The sequence below is a fragment of the Phocoena phocoena genome, chromosome 1 (assembly GCF_963924675.1).
Source record: "Phocoena phocoena chromosome 1, mPhoPho1.1, whole genome shotgun sequence".
Lineage (NCBI taxonomy): Eukaryota > Metazoa > Chordata > Mammalia > Artiodactyla > Phocoenidae > Phocoena > Phocoena phocoena.
In genome coordinates this window covers 150,585,442-150,603,138 of record NC_089219.1, presented here as the reverse complement: position 1 = coordinate 150,603,138, position 17,697 = coordinate 150,585,442, and the positions used below count along the sequence as shown (strand labels likewise).

General features: G+C 38.0%; 1 protein-coding gene across 1 annotated transcript; it reads right to left on the bottom strand.

The window, feature by feature from the left end:
* Positions 1–13,953: 13,953 nt before the first annotated feature.
* On the bottom strand, positions 13,954–16,335 carry YOD1 (YOD1 deubiquitinase). Its single transcript, XM_065892813.1, has 2 exons — positions 15,826–16,335; positions 13,954–14,837 (listed from the first exon to the last, which is right to left on the bottom strand). Exons 1-2 carry the CDS (start codon positions 16,166–16,168, stop codon positions 14,134–14,136), a joined length of 1,047 nt encoding a protein of 348 aa, XP_065748885.1. The 5' UTR covers positions 16,169–16,335; the 3' UTR covers positions 13,954–14,133.
* Positions 16,336–17,697: the final 1,362 nt, after the last annotated feature.

Below are 17,697 nucleotides of genomic sequence, written 5' to 3'. Positions count from 1 at the left end.
ACACTAATTTGAAAAGATACATGTACCCCAATGTTCATATGTTCATAGTCATTTACAATAGCCAAGATATGGAAGCAACCCTAGTGTCCATCAACAGACAAATGGATAAAGAAAAAGTGGCATGTGTGTGTGTGTATATATATATATATATATATATATATATATATATGGAAAGGGGAGGGGAGGGGCAAGACAGAGGTATGGGATTAAGAGATACAAACTACTATGTATAAAACATATAAGCAACAAGGATATATTGTACAACACAGGGAATTATAACCATTATTTTATAATAACTTTTAATGGAGTATAATCTATAAAAATACTGAATTCTATGCTGTACACCTGAAACTAATATAATATTGTAAATTACACTTCAATAAAAAAAATTCAAAGTAAAGAAGATTGGCGCTATTATAAACTCAAGAATAACAACCTCAAACGGGTACTGTATACTCCCAGGCAATTACCACATTTCTCTAGGAAGCTGGATTTCCCATATTCCAAGACCTCTCTTTCCTCAAATTTTCCACTCCTCTTTTGCTTCCTTTATTTTCAGAAAATGAGTTTGCCACAAAATTAGAAAAATTTGGTAAGAAAACAGCAGCCAGTAGGCAGGAACTCCATATTTCCATCACCAAATTTACAAACCTACCTTCCTTTGCACCCGTGTCATTCTTCTTTTGGTACAATAAAGGAAATATTCTTCCTATAAAACCAGATGATGTACATGTACTCTGGATCTCATCTTATGAACTCCATCCCTGTGATCCTCTCTTATACATCATCATTTTGACCTTTCTTCTATAATAATTCCTGTCAGCATTCAAATGTACAATACTATAGTATAGTATATCTGGAGCCAAACTGCCTGATTTGCTTCCCTGCTTTTGCATTAAATAAATGCTATTGAGAGTTAATGCTTTGAGATATACTATGTTTACTCTTCCTTTTCTATATATCTTTTTTGTCTGTCCACCCCCACCCATTATGTAAATCTTCTCTCAATACATTCAGATTTAATAGTATTCTATTAATTTCATCCTGAAGAAATATTTTCCAGGGCATTCTGATCTACTTCCATTTGGATAGGTTTTCCTCCAGCCTGTTGCATGTCTGTCATTTTGATATCTGCCTTTATCATCCTACTGGGGAAAATCTTTTCACCTCTTTCTTTTGTTGTATTACCTAGATCTCATATCTTCTTCCTCTTTCTTGAGTTAGCTCTCTTATTTTAGCAAAACACGTTCTCCAGTAGCTTCCTGAGAAAGAGCACATAGGATCTTATATGTCTGAAAATATCTTTTATTTCATCCACATGTTTGATTGCTAATTTGGCTGGGTATAGAATTTTAGGTTAATGTCTGCTAGCTTTCAGTGTTGCTGTTGAAAAGCCAAAAGGATTTATGATTCTAAATTTAGGGCTTTCTCTTTGTTTCCAGTATTCTCAAATTTTCATGATGCTGTGTTTTGGAGTGGATCTGTGTACTATGTTGGGTACTTGGTAAGTCCTTTCAATCTAGAATCTCATGACCTGCAGTTCTGGGACATTTTCTTGAACTATTAGTTGTTGGATTCCTTCCCTCCATTTTCTCTGTTCTTTCTTTTTGGAACTTCCACTATTTGGATGTTGGACCTCCTGGACTGGACCTCTATCTCTCTGTTACTGGGAGCTTTCTTAAAATTTACCTACAGCTTTCTGTTGCATTTTTAATTTCAAAGAATTACTGTTTGTTTTTGAATTTTTATCATATTTTTCTGTAGTTTCATCCATGCAAAATCTTCTCTTACTACTTTAAGAATATATGTGTAAATACAATGTTAGTATTTTTCTGTCATCATAGTCTCTGTTTATTCCATGTTATTTTTTTTCCTAAGTTTGTTTTCACTTTTGTATTTCTTATTAAAAGTATCTTCAGATGTCTGATGATTCTTGACTATCCACTCAAATTTAAGAATTTGGCAAAAACTAAGTTCTGTGGTGTGGATGGGGCTGGTTTACTGTGGAATTTACTGTAGAGTGATCATGTATGGCCAGCTGGTTGGAAAATATTTCATGTCAATATCATTAGTCTTTTTTGTTGGTGTGGTTCCTCAGAGAAGAGTTTTCCAAAATCCTGCCTGAAGGGCATAATTCTGGCAGCTAGCATTCTTGGAGCCTAGCGGCAGAAGAAGGTTTTTTGTCTCAACATTCAGCATATAAAAACACCGCGTCATCCTCTTTATTTTAGTACAGAGACCCTCTGTTTTGCCCTCAACTAGAGGCGATGTAGCAAGCACTTAGTTGCTCGGAGTGAGAGAGGAGATCTGAAAGGTATATTTCTTAACCAGATTCTCCATTTTCATGATTTTTTTTCACCCCTGTTTCCAGAGGTATTAACACCACCAATTCCTGAATTTGAGGGGCGCTCCATGGAAAAATAGGGTTGCTGCCTTAGGATTCAGCTTTTTCAAATCTGCTAGGTCAGTTATCACTCATCCAACTCCTGGCTATCTTCCAAAATTTTGTTGGTATTATTTATCATCTCTTTGTCCTTGAGAGTTTCTGCCTTTTAAAAATCCCATAATTATTATTTAATGCTGTTTGGGGAGAGTAGATGACCAATGAATATGTTCAACCTGCTATCTTTAACCAGACATCCTATTTACTCCAACCCACATCCATCTAGCTTCTTTCTCTACTATTTCCCTGAAATAGCTCTTGTTAAGTTCATCAGTGAGCTCTAGCTTGCCTAATTCTACAGACTCCTCTAAGATTCCTCTAATTTGACCTTTGTATAACATCCAACAAACAGTTCTGTTTCTTAAATAACCATATTCTCTTGGATATCATGACAAGAAATTCTTACACACCTCTGATCTCTTCTGAACTCTCAGTTATCCTTGGTGGCTCTCCTTCTTTAACAGACTTCTAGATGTTGGTAGTTTCTCTGTGGTTTGGTGATGAGCCTTCCTCTCTTTACACACTCTCTCTAGTTGATCTCTTCCACTCTTATATCTTGTAACTATTTATAGGTCAAGAAATTGAAAATTTAGATCTTAATCTTTGGACATATTTTTTTTAACTTCAGGCCTGTAGTTGCCTTTATGACATTTCCTTTCAGATGACTCACAAACATCTTAAACCTAACATGTCCAAAGTCTTACTTTCTCTCTTTCCTCCAAATATTCTTCCCCTCTATCTTCCATGGGTCAATAAATGTCACTTGCATCCACCAGATGCTTGAGTAAAAATCCTGAGAGACATTCTAGATGCATCCCTATTACTCCTCATGTCACCAAGTCCTGGAGATCCTATTTCCAAAATAAATCTTAAAATGATCCTCTTCTGTTGACATTACCTAGTCCAAGCTATTATCCATTTATTGGCTTTTGATCCTTGAAGAAGTTATCAAACTTCTCTAATCCTCAGTAACCATACCTACAAAATACAGAATAATAATATCTATCTCATAGAGTTACTGTGAAGATTACATGAGATAATACATGACAATGCCCTGTACATTGTAAGCACTCAACATATGCTATTATAATTATTATCACCATCATCACCACATATACATATTACTGCAGTAGCTTCCTCCTAACTGGTCCTCCACTTCCACTCTTGCCCCCTTAATCCATTCCCTACAGAGCAGTTAAAATAACTTGGAGAAACATAAATCTGATGCCCTCTTTAAAGTGCTTTGTCCTCCCAGTGCTCTTAGGATATTCCTAAATTACACGTTAACATCATTTGTTTATATGTTCATTTATTTGAATAAATATTGAATGCCTACTATATATCTAGTACCTTATTAGGTGTTCAGAATAGAATGGTAATAAGAAATAACTGGTTCCTGCCCTCATGGACAAACTATTTGGGGACACACATAAAATAAGCAAATAACATGTGGTAAATATGAATTAGGATAAGTGCTTAATATAGCTTATAGATGCTGCGAATCTGAATACTTGCTTCTAAAACTTCATCTCATGTTCCTCTTTCCCTGCTTACCACACTATGGCCAGACTGGCCTGGAAAATATTTCATTTCCTCCTGCAACATAGTGTTTGCAAGTGTTATAGCCCCTACTTAGAATGCTCTTCTTACTCATCAGCTAACTCCTATTCATGCTTCAGGTTTTAGCTCAAATGTCACTTTCTCAAAAAGGCTTTCCCAGATTAATCACTTTAGATTCTCCCACCCCATTATTCTCGTCATAGCACCTGTATTTCTATTTCTTTATAGCATTGTGTTTCCCCTCCTCTCCCCTGTGTATACCCAGCACCTAGAGCAGTTCCTAGAACAGCATGAACGTTCAAAAATGCTTATTGAGTGAATGACTATCCCTGTAATCCTGAGGTAGTTGATACCATATGGTACAAGAAGTAAAATTAAAGGAAACTGCTTAACAATTTACCTGAGATATATTGACTTTAGCTGCTTCTAGCCAAATTCAAGATCATTTTCTCAGTCTTCACTGTTATAGAGTAAGAGTAAAAAAAATACGGCTGGATGTTAAAGGAAGGGTCTAATGAGAAGAGTCACTTTGGCAGAAGGTGAACGTAATTCAAAGTCTGTTCCTTAGTTTTGTAGGTTTAAAAAACTTGATTAGTTTATTCCATAATATTCAAGCTCTGGGAGAAGTAATTCAGTCTAATAAAATTCATAAGAGAAAGATTTATCAATCCTAATACAAAGTATTTGAGTCATAGTAGAAGGAAGTTTGGAACTCTATAGTTGTAAAGTTATGTCCACAATTAGGATGGATAATTTTGTGAAATATCCCATGTAATAAACTCTAAAAATGATTCTTACTCTATGATAAAGGACACATTTTCTTTTTCTATTTAATTCAACATAAATATCCAACAGGATTGAAGTGAACTGTGTTAGACATATTCATTGTTACTTGATAAAGTACTTCTTCCTTTAAAATAAATACTGACAAATTCTCACTATCCCCCCCTCCATTGTTGATGGTAAAATTATTATTGAAAATAAATTTATTTTATTTTTATTTATTTTTGGTTGCGTTAGGTCTTCGTTGCTGCACGCGGGCTTTCTCTAGTTGCGGTGAGCGGGGGCCACTCCTTGTTGTAGTGCGTGGGCTTCTCTTATTGCAGAACACGGGCTCTAGGCGTGTGGGCTTCAGTAGTTGCGGTGCGCAGGCTCAGTAGTTGTGGCTCGTGGGATCTAGAGCGCAGGCTCAGTAGCTGTGGTGCATGGGCTCAGCTGCTCTGCGGCATGTGGGATCTTTCCAGACCAGGACTTGAACCTGTGTCCCCTGCATTGGCAGGCGGATTCTTAATCATCGCGCCACCAGGGAAGCCCTAAAATTATTAAATCATTTGCTTCATAAGTGATATTTCCATTTCCAACGTTATACCTTTTCTTAAAACACATTTTATGGTAGTTTTGTTTGAATATCATAAAAAAGGTGTTGCTGTGGACCTCCATTTCCAGTAATGTTGGGCTAGGCATTCAGACAAACCCTTCTTGCTGAAGCAGTGGAAAGCCAAAAATACAGTGAAGAATTTGAAGGCTTGCCAAAGCCTGTATCAGGATGAGGATAGAAGTCAGGTGTGATGCAACCAACATTTGGACCACTTTTATTCTGGAGACATTCCTCTATTCCAGAATGGGTGGCTGAGATGCTGAGGGATGCTTCTGATAGCTCCACAGAAGCAAGGGATCAGATTGGAGTCCAGATCCACTAATGGTTGGGACCTAGTGAACCACACTCACTGCAGGTTGGGACCTCAAAGAGCTGTAACCCAAGAGTGAGCGTAAACTCTCCCAGCACTGGGATGGGGACTAGCTCTGTTGGACTTACTAAGTTACGGTTATGTCTATATACTCTACTTTGTGAGCCAGTTAAGAGGCTATCAGGAATAATTTTGTCTATATGTTGTATTTAACCTCAGCATTGATTTTGAACTTGACTCCTGAGTAAGCTTCAATTCCAAATTAACAGCTTTCAGCCTACTGCAATTATTCAAGAGGGCCATCATTAGGGTTTTAGACCTGGCGAAGTCACTGTGACACCTACTCTAATTATTAACAAGATTAATTAATGAAGCCCTTCAATTGAATACAGAGAAATGCCATCATAGTAAGATCAGAAAACTCTTCTTGTTATACAGAAGGAATTTTAGAAAGATAGAATGGCAGAGAAGCAGTTATGAGGAAGGCAGTTACCAAAGTAAAGACAAAAGACTATTCTCAAAGCTGGTTTCTCATGAATTCTTGATTTTTTACTAAACTCACACATATGGAAGTCATAAAAGTTTTAGTGAGTGTAGGAAAATATGTTCATGATACCCTGGCACTTGATGTCATCTGATAAATACCCTCAAAATCTATAAACACAATAGAGATAAAGACAATCCAAGTCAGAACAAATTTTTAAAACATAAATGTATTTGAGATGCTTTTCTATTCTTGAACCTCTCATTTTAGATTTAGAGATATAATAAACATAGTATATACTACTCCTAATTATTGAAGCCCTACTTTGTAGCCTCCACCTTATTACTAAATAAGAGTGTAAGCCATTCCTTTCCAAACACTAACTGGATGGTAAGAGCAGAAAAAGAGAGGAAAAAAAAAAAAAGAAAGAAAGAAAACCACATGCTTTTTTTTTTTTTCCTAGCGAAGAAGTTCTTTTTTTAATTATTCATTTCATAACTAGCATTTGAAACAAAATTTTCAAGATGTCAGGGGCCTAATGACTTGTAGCTCTATTTTTCACTCTGCAGGAGGTTACATCACAATATTTGACCTTAATATCAAAGCATCCCTTTCTATTTGTGTTAGGTTTTTCAGGTAAATTTTACTTTGTAATATTCACCCCTTACTGGTCTGAGTTCTTTCCTTCAGAGCCTCAGAGAATAAATGTACTTCAGAGCCTCGGAGAATAAATGTACTTCATCGTTCACACAACACTTTCCCAGATTTGAAGTTAGCCGTCACATCAATCTGAGACCCCTTTTCTCTTTTACAGGTAATTGTCCAAAGTTCCTTCAGATATCCCATTACAGCTGTCAAACCTTAGATTTTCATTATGTTTTACAAGTAAAACCCTCATCCAAACCAATGCAATGTGATTAAAGCAGGATACATTAATACTATTGCTTCCTTTTTTCTAGATCTTTTAACTATTAAAATGCAGCTATTTCTGCAACCAAAGTCATATCACCCTGTTGGGATCAGAATAATAGTTAAGTACTATTGCTATTTCTTCCTCAATTCAACTATAAAGCCAGGTTTTACTCATCCTGGACTCACATAATGTGTTGTGTTAGAACTTAAGGGCAGGACTTCACATTTATGAGTATTCAATCTTAGGATTTTTCAGCCTGTTGAGATTTTTGAATTGTCATCTATTGTTATCTGTAACTTTAATAACTGTCTTTAAATAGTGGATGAAGACGGACTGCATGAGGCCAAGGATATAGGACTGACATAAGCCATCAGAGGTTTCTGGAAGTTGACACTGATTCGTTTATATAACCGTGGTCATAGATGTGGTTCTCAAATTTTTATTATCATCAAAATTATTTGGAGGGCTTGATAAACAGATTGTTGGCCTCATTTATTTCTGACTTCTGAGAATTTACATTTCTAAAAAGTTCCCAGGCAATGTGATGCACACATTTTGAGAAGCATTGCCTTATGGGTAGTTAATTGTTCAACAAACTACCACCGCATATGCCAGGAGACTCCTTACAAACCTTTTAATATGATGTTTGGCTTGACTTATTCTAAGGTTGGATTTATGTTGACCCCCAAAGACACATTTTGTCCTGATGCACAAATTGATCAGATTGCATTATGGTTCCACTTCCATAATTTTTATGCTTCCATTGAGAAGGAAAGGGTAAGTAGTTCAGTTTAGTTAGAGAGCCGAAACTCTGGCCAATTCTAACCCCAGTGCTGTTTCAAATAAATGTTTAAATGTTGATATTATCAAAGATGAAATAAATTCTCCCAGAGAGATGTTGCAGTTTCCAAACAGATAGATCTAAGTTCACACAGACCTCAGTCTATTATAAATGAAAGGGAACATTCAGCCTTTCCACTTTGACACTTTGTCAGCAACAGACACTGAATTACAACTTTCAGGAGCTGATTGCATACCAGAAAGTTTGGAGTCAAAGACGGGAAATTTCAAATGCCCTCTGGTGTTAAAAAGAAAAAACATTTTACTTTCTCTTATCCAAGTGGGTTAAGACTCCACCTATAGAGTGAGATTTGGCAGATATTCGTACATAAGTCAAAGCAGTGATGATAAATATGTAACTTGACTGTAGCAGCTGTTCACTGGCCCTCTGCCTTCCCCAAAATATGCTCAGACAACAATATTTTCACTTCATTTATTCCTTTAAAACAAGTCAATTCATACAATATTTATGTATTTAAAATTATACACCACATAAAATCAATGCATCTTAATGACAATGGCAAAATCACCTAAGAGTTGTACAAAATGAAAGCAGACATCTCCCAAGTAGCAGCAGTGCGTTAACTTTGAAAAGATGCTGGCAAATAGACAAAATATTTTTAAAACAAGAAAGCACTGTCCATCTTCATTAAGAAAAAATATTTTCTTACGCCAAGTGAAAGAGAACTTTGTTGTTTGTCCTTCCCTATACTTTTCAAGTCATATTTTAAAGCTCTAAATTTGACAGTTTTATGGGTTTCTTCTTGCTTCAGTAATTTCAACCTCTACTGCATTAATATAGGAAATATAGAACTATTGTCATTCTCTATTCCTTTTGACAAACTATATGTACTTATTCTGTATTTTAAACTTAATACTTTTTTAAAGGAAAAAAAGTTACTCTTTGCTAAGGAAATTATATTTCCTGTAAACAACTTATGTGATGAATGGCACCAAGGTGAACTGGAAAACTGACAAGAATTAGGTGCCCTGGTCCTTTTAAGTAACTTACAGGCTACAACTAACTACATATCCTATACCAGTATAGAGTCACGCTCATGTAATCTTAGTAGGAATTGTAAACCTTTCTTAGGTTAACCTGTTTGCCTACAACATAACTAAATCGTATCTTCACTATCCCTAAACTCTTAGACATAGATTTGTATTTTTAAAAACAAGTATAAAAAAGCATTATAGGGCTTCCCTGCTGACGCAGTGGATGATAGTCCGCCTGCTGATGCAGGGGACACGGGTTCATGTCCCGGTCCGGGAAGATCCCACATGCCACGGAGCAGCTGGGCCCGTGAGCCATGGCCGCTGAGCCTGCACGTCTGGAGCCTGTGCTCCGCAATGGGAGAGGCCACAACAGTGAGAGGCCCGCGTACCGCAGGAAAAAAAAAAAAAAGCATTATAGCAAAATCCTTGTAGTCATGGTTTTATACTGTACTGACAAGCCTTTCCATTACGGCCTTGCTACATTCTATGCCAAGAAATGGGGGAGGAGGGTTAAGGTGATGCAAAGGCATTGCTTGAAAAATTTTCTGAAAAGCATAATTCAAGACTAGGAATGCATTAATATGAGGATCTCTTCTGTTTATGTGGCACTTTATCTTCTTGCCCCTTTCTCCCTTTACTCTGAAACAGCACAGCAGGGTTACCAATCTCCTCTAAATTCTATCAACCAAGACCTAAAGCAGCACCCCACAATTCAATATCAATGTAATAATTTCTTCTTAGTCAAATACTCAAAGTACTGTAAACAAAATGCCAACTAATTTCTGGAGAAGGAAAAACAAACAAACAAACCCTTTTCCACAATTAGGGAAGCTTTATAATCTTTTAAGTTGGATGAAATGTGCCGAAATGCCACAACTCTTAGTAAGAAAACATCTTTACTTAATAAACTAGCTTATTCAAATCAAGTGTTTCACTTTAGACTTAATGATGTTGCTTACACATGATGCTTTTAAGGCCTTTGACTCAAAAATCAGCTCAAAATCGTTTTGCTTAAAAACAAATGAAGGGTTTTAAGAATCTAATCTTTTCAGGGTTGTAGTAGTCATCTTTGTGCTACAAGGACAAATTTGAATACTGCCTTGTACAATGAATAAGGAACAATCACATTATAGAAAAAAGTTAACACTTTGAATGCTAGGGCACAGAGCATGCTGCTAATAGTTACTGAAATGGAGTTCTACTGTTACCAAAACACCAGAACGTTGTACCATTGGATACACTATTCACTGATGGTAACTGTTGATTAAGAAGAACTGATAGTTGGCAGTTCCAGAATTATATTTTAATGTCTTTGACAAGGTCCCCGGAGAGGGCTAACATGTAAACTTTTATTTCATATTTTTAAAGTGCTGCAAATAATAACAAATGTGTGTTCTCAATACATGAAAGAACATAAAAATCTTAATATATGGAAGTTTAGGAAGGCCACCTGACACATAAAGAAAACAAAAAATCACTCTGCTGCTCATCTTCTATACTCCCTATTCAATTTTTTCAAAACAGACATAGAAAACTATGTTCAGTTAGGGCAACTTGCAACATTCATGTTTTAATGCCTACACAAGATAGAAAGGATAAGCTAGACATGCAAGTTAGGCACATTTACGGGCATGTATAGCTAAATAATATGTTAATTCATTCCTGATTATGATTTTGCCGGGACTTGAACTTCATGGAATAATCAAGTGGTATGACTATATTAGTTTTTGCCAACAGCCTCAAGCTGACCAGCCCCCAAACCTTTCAAGGGTATCACTTGACTGTGCCCATTATCCATTCATGGAAAACCATTAAGAAATCAACCATGAACCACTAACAGAAGATGTACCAAACTGATGTCTTCACGTGGCTATCACATCACAAAATTCCCAGAGATATTAACTTCTGAAATCACTCTCTCTATCTAGAAGTACATTCATTGCCCTACATCTAATCTTTAAATCCAAAGAAGAGTAAGAAAAAGAAGAATAAGGGAAAGGAGGAGTGGGGGATGGGAAAGCACAATCTTCATTCATTCTGCTACCAATGTAAACTATCCTCGTTTTAATTAAAAAAAAAAAAATCTTGTATGGCAGTCAAAAACTGAATGAATAGGAAGAGGGGTTTCACTCTACTCAACAGCAAATTTAAGAAAAAGTTTCTTTTAATCCTGTTGCAAGATTTCAAAATTCTCAAGATTAGAATTTACAGACATTAATAAACTAATTTCAAGAGTATAAGAAGTACAATTAAAAACATCTAAGTTCTGTGAGGCTTACAAGCTTGAGTTCAGAATTAGCACAAGTTTAGGTTTTTAAATCCTCAATAATTAAATGATCTGCAAATAGTGCTTCATCTTGAATTCCCCATGATCAGAACATTACTTAAAAGTCCTAGTGCTGAATTTCAGCAGCTGATTAATTTAAAAAGTCATAATTGAGAGCGATCTATCAGTGTCCAACTGAAGAATGCACAACCTAATTAACAGGTAAAACGGAATAAACTAAGAGCCCCTGAATAAATATTTGACTTGTTATAAAAGCATAAGCTTAAATATGCAAACAAAACCACTTAAAATAACAGGTTTAATTTTATAAAATATCAGGTTCTATTTCTTTCCATTTGTTAAATTGGAAATTTGTTAAATTAAAATCAAATGTATTGACTGAAAAATTATATATATCTCACTTTGCTGTACCCCTGAAACTAACACAACATTGTAAATTAACTATACTTCAATTAAAATTAAAAAAAAAATCAAATGTATTGATAGATAAAGGATACTCAATTTTAAAGCAACAGAAATTTATGCTGGGAAACATCAATATATACCTGACATCATAAATTACTCAATAAATATCTGTTGCATGAATAGACTTCTCTAAAATTCCAGTAAGCAAGTATCAAGTTTGGCCCCTGAAATACTTAAGAAAGGAAGGCAAGGTTTATGAATAATGATGCATAAAGCTCAATTTGATGGGTGCCACCCAGTGGTATACTCTTAACCTACAGCTTTAAATTTAATATTTTCTGGGGGAAATAAGATACAAAATCCTTTTAGACCTGATGACAGGTACAAAGAGATATTCAATCATATTCACTTGTACACATTATGATCGCCAAACATTAAGTCTCACAAACTCACAAGTGCTATTTTTAAGGCTTAAATAGAAAATTAAACACTTTTGAGCTACAGTGACCACAATAACTTATAATGCCTAAAAGACCTATTCACACAAAAGGTACTCAAGAAATGTCATCTAATGATTTCAAGCATATTTTGTGAATTGTTCCTTAAAGGTACATTTCTCCTAAATTGTTTACATATTCCTTAATTTTATATGGCTATCTCTACCAAGTGAAAGTGCTAAAAGTAAATCTCAATTTTGAAACATTTGCCAAGAAGATATGCTAAAATATACATGTGCTTTAAAGTATACCATTGGGTTTTTTTTTTGGCCACGCCACGCGCCTTGTGGGACCTTAGTTCCCCAACCAACGATTGAACTCATGCCCTTGGCAATGAAAGCACGGAGTCCTAACCACTGGACCGCCAGGGAATTCCCATACCATTGGTTTTCTAAGTGAGATACTTAATCAAAAATGAGACCAAGATAATAAAACTTTACAACATCAGGCCTCTTCACATTATGTAAGATAATGCATAACAAATTATAATTTAGCATCCCTGATCGTCAGAAGAATTAAGAAAAGAGGTAGAAAACTTTTATCTGGAAGATCTCATAGTGAAGCTAAGTTTTAGAGGGTGTGCCTTGTGGATTATCCCACCAAGCAAATGGCTACACATCTAATATCAGTAAGAAGCAGAATTCTGAGAAGGCTGAATAAGGCAAAGATTTAAAAACTGTCATATTTTGTAAGTGAAACAAATTCATTCAATATTATTATTCCGATTACTTTAAAACTATGCAAAAGTCAAGGTAAAAGATGGTGGATAAAAGTGCTAATTTTCAGACACATGAAATCATTTAAAAGAGCATTAGTGGTGGGATAAGGCTAGCATGAAAACAAATTCCGTTTAGCCAAAGATCTCACAAAAACCAAACCAAAGCACGTTATAATTTTAGATGAAAAGTTTTTTTAGGAGTCGGAGGAAGTGCTCTTAACAAAAGGCTGAGGAAATCAAATCCCTCAAGGCAAATCTTAGGTAGAAAGGCAAAAATAGAGCAAATTTCAAGGAACTACAATTAAAAAAAATATCCTGCTTAATTTTAAAGTTTTATCCAATGCGCCAAAGATGAATAAATGAGTTGCATTAAAACATGAGGCCGGGCTTCCCTGGCGGCGCAGTGGTTGAGAGTCCGCCTGCCGATGCAGGGGACACGGGTTCGTGCCCCGGTCCAGGAAGATCCCACATGCCGCGGAGCGGCTGGGCCCGTGAGCCATGGCCGCTGAGCCTGCACGTCCGGAGCCTGTGCTCCGCAACGGGAGAGGCCACAGCAGTGAGAGGCCCTCGTATCACAAAAAAAACCACAAAACAAAACATGAGGCCAACGGTCTTTTAAAGCTTCAGTAATCTGCTCCGGCACCTCCTCTCTAATACATTCTACTTTTATAACACTAGAAATCCTTAACTGGGCACTATCAATTCTTGTTGTTAGGTAACATTCTCAAGGAGTAGACTCAACCCTGTAAAAATTGCTTCTTATGTACTTTTAACTGGTGAAGTACACATTTATAAAGTCTACCAAGTTGCAATATAAATCAGTTTTGACAATTCTGAGTATCTTCACTTGAGGAATCAATTCATAATTTAGAAACTATTAACTCAGCTTTTAAAAGGACTCAATTACCGGAGACACTGTGGTTGATGTCCGGTGGCCTCACCTGAGGCCTTTCGCATTACCCAAAATATGAAGTTGTTTTCTTCTACAAGTTAATGCTGCTGGGTGCTAGTTTATAATACTAAAACTCAATCTTCAGGTTAGTGTCAGTAGGTAGCAAGGACCACCTATATTCTGTCACCCCAGCAGAGAGAGGGCATGTATCACCACTGTAGACACACATCTGTAAACTTGCACACTGATTTTAATCTTAACAAGGAATTCAGTGTCTTAGTGGCTTTAGGTTAAAAGGATGGTTCAAGCATTGTGTCCTTTTGTTCTTTAGGGTTACGAATAGCTTATTGGAAAACCCAGAACCTTCTGGATCTGTGAGGTAGTAGGCGTCAATCCTCATTATGCATGGATCACACTTCTCCGAAGTTGGTATGGCCTGTCTCCTTGGCATGGTCCCTTGCTTCTGCGTGTCCAGTTAATCCCTTCTGACATACCATGCATCTCAGGGTGAAGCGGTTTACATCAGTAAATTGTCTCTTGCTTCTAGCTTCATCTGCTAATTCCAGTGCTTGCACGAGAACAATATCATCATTAGAGGAGAAAATGGTCAGAGGAGGGGTGTCTGGGTTGGGGAAGACACGCTGAAGCGGATCATAGTGGATGCCATCGTAAATAAGCAGGACCCTTTTGGTATATCCTGCATCTTCCCCAAAACGATCAATTCGTACTGTCTGTGTATCCACCACACATATTTCGCACTGATAAAACTTAGACAAAATGGATATCTCAATAGCTCCACCCCAAGTATCATCCCTTTTGATCCAGTCACAGTACTCTTGATTTGTTTTTCCCAGTATTGCCTTGCTATAGAAGTCTGGATTGCTTGCTACAATTTGTGCTATGAGATGTCTCATCTCAGGGGCACAAGCTGGATTCAAGACTCCTCCTTCAACAACATAGTACACACTGGTAAAGAGGCAAGAGTTGTCTGCTGGGACCACCGCTCTGGTAAGCACAGGCAGAGTTTCCCTGATGTAACTAGGAGCACCATGTTTTGTAAATGCAGGTGACATTTTGGGCCTGGTTTGGTCTTCTTCAACAATCAGCATGTCGCCTGTCAAAAATAAAACAAATCCAGAACTGAAGAGAAAGTATAGATGAAATTGGGTGTTCACTAACCAAGTCTGTAAATTACAAACAGAAGGAGTTAAGGTATAAGCTGGGGTTACTAGAGAGAATACAGCTTTGCAAACATGTGACCAGTAACACTTTCTGTTCACTGTATCTTCATAAAGACGCAAATGGAACAAAGAGCAAAACACTTTAGGCTGCAACTCATTTAGTAAAGGGGCCTGAATTATACACCTTCATACTTGCTTAAAAAGATACATTTCAAGAACAAAATTTTCTTAAGCTTGCTCTCTGCAGTTTAAAAACACTTCCAAAAGGTGTTTGTCACAGACTCGGCCACTAGGGGGTCCTCTCCTTACGAAACTTACATACCTATCCTGTTCAGTGTTTACAGGATCCTTGATACAACAACGGAAAGCTTATAATTACCATTATTGCTGTTCAAGTTTTAATACTGCACAGAAATAACTGTTGTCTAGAACTTGAAAGGGCCTTTACTGGGTGTGTCAGAGCAAACTCTAAAACGAATACAACTGTCAAAGTAAGTATATATGAAGGTGATTGCAAAAATGAACCAGGAAAGCAAAAAAGTATCCTACATCCTTCAGACCGGCTGTCTTATTTCAGTGATATAGGGGAAAAGAGCCATCAGGACAGAGAAAATAGGTCCCATTTTTAAAATACTTTTGCGGACGCAGAGGGAAACAAAATGAATGAGACGTTTTCAAGAGAGACCAGAAAGCAGATTGAGGAAAGGTTAGTCCAAGGCTTTGGGCTTCTCACAGAGGCTGGGCCCTCCCTGCTAGACACTTGCCCTGGCCTCCGTCAGAGTTCTCTGTTCTTTTATCTTTCCTATCCTGTTCCTCCAAGCTCCCAGCTGACCCACACCACCTCGCCCTGACTGTTTGTTCTCCCTTATGCCTCTCTCCGACCTCTCAGGACTAGCCTTGGCCTAGCCTCGATTCCCTTACCTGACTGAATGGGCAAATCCCCCAGAATGGTATCCCCGTTGCTGAGGTCCAGGCACTCGGGCGGGTATCCTACGAGGATTCGCTGACAGCCGGGGGCGATCCCGGTGATGGCGGCAATTTGGCCCTGGAGTTCCCGCATCCGGGTCCGGCTGGACAACCCCTGCAAAACATGGGTGCCATCCTTGGCCTTGCAGCGGAGCCGCCACATCGTGTCGGTCCGGCCGGCCACAGGCCAGACACCCGTGAGGCCAGCTTTGGTCCCGGCAGCAGGTTGGCAGGCGCCGCCGGGGTAAGAAGCCGGCGGATGGACTCCAAAATAGCCACTCTTTGCCGCTCCAAACATCGCGAGATGTCGCTGGTTGTTACAGTTCTCGCGATACTCTGTGGCTTCTGTTTTAGCACACTCTTAAAGTGATAACTGATTCTCACCATCACCCCCTTCAGGAGGCAAAGGATGAAGATTTACCCGTATTCCTAACGTACGACTGGTCTTGCTACCTGTAGAGCAAGTGAGGTACCCTCCGCGTCGGAAGCATATAAGCTTAAGGGAAGAGAGCGGCGGAAGGAGCTCCTGAATCGAATACAGTGGAATGTATCCTTGCAATTAGGTCGGAAATGATTAAATTGGGGCTTCCAAACTACACCGGGAGAAACAGAATCATAGTTCGGAATGCAAACGAATGCCAAGAATGGTCTGTGACTCAAATGACCAGTCAAAGACAAACAAATACTCGTGGCTAGACTCATGGCTGCAGCAAACATTGACTCATTGAGGTTAAGGGGGCCGGAAGACTGGCCTTTCCACCTCCATAAGACTGTAACTTGAAAACGTCCATTTGCCACATCAGAAAGCGCAATATGAGGTCAGCATCTGGGCTGAGGGCAATTGCTACACTCAGGAGGTGGTGGCAGTATAAGGAGGAATGAAGAAGACCAACATGTGTCATCCAGATTCCAGTTCAGGACCTAGGTATACAAATACCAAGGCGACTCCATTCCTGCCTTCAAAATGGCAAATTACTCACGTAATCGAGAGAGAGGGTGGTGTGTAAAGGACATATAACTACTGAATTTCATAGCAACGTGATAATGCTAGATTATGTGACCCTTTTCAACCCTGTATCCCTAGAACAAAGGACTGTGCCTCGCAAATATGTGCTCAGTAAATACTTGCTGAATGGTTAAAACGGAGTTGTATAGGCACAGAGAGGGCAACTGTGACATACTGGAGTTGTAAAAAGCTTCAAAGAGGAGGTACTATTTGAGCTGTTTTGAAGGATGAATTTAATCCCCAGGTGAAAGAGGAATAAAAACACCTCTGAATTTACCTCTCTTCCGAGAAATATGTACTCGTTCTTTTTTTATCCTGGATCCAGAGGAGCAAAGCCTACCCTGCTTAGAGGGGGTTTATCACCACAATCAAGCATCACATGGGCCTGGGGGCAACTGTGAAAAGTTCACTTGAAATGTGCAAACTCACCTCCACTGTAAAAACCTGCCTCTGAATAAGTTATATGGAAACTATGCATCTTTTCAAAATTTTCATGAGCCAGTTTTCTCCTGGAGCAATTTTCCTCTTTTGTTCTTCAAGATGGCCATAACAGACGTTACAGCGTGGGCTATAAGCGAGAGAATAAATAAGGTGGTAAGTCCACTGGAGTATGTGCATGGGTCCAGGGAAGCCCCTGGTCAGCGAAGAGAGTAGTTGATTTTCTTAGTTTACAGTGTCTGACCTAAGGGAATATGCAAACACCCTAAGATGTAATCAGCTTAAGTACTTTGGTAGTTTACTCTAGCAAAGCCTCTTCTATAGCTTACTTTTCAATTCATGGATCTAACGAGGTCCCGCTGGGATTCAGGGAGGAGAGCGTT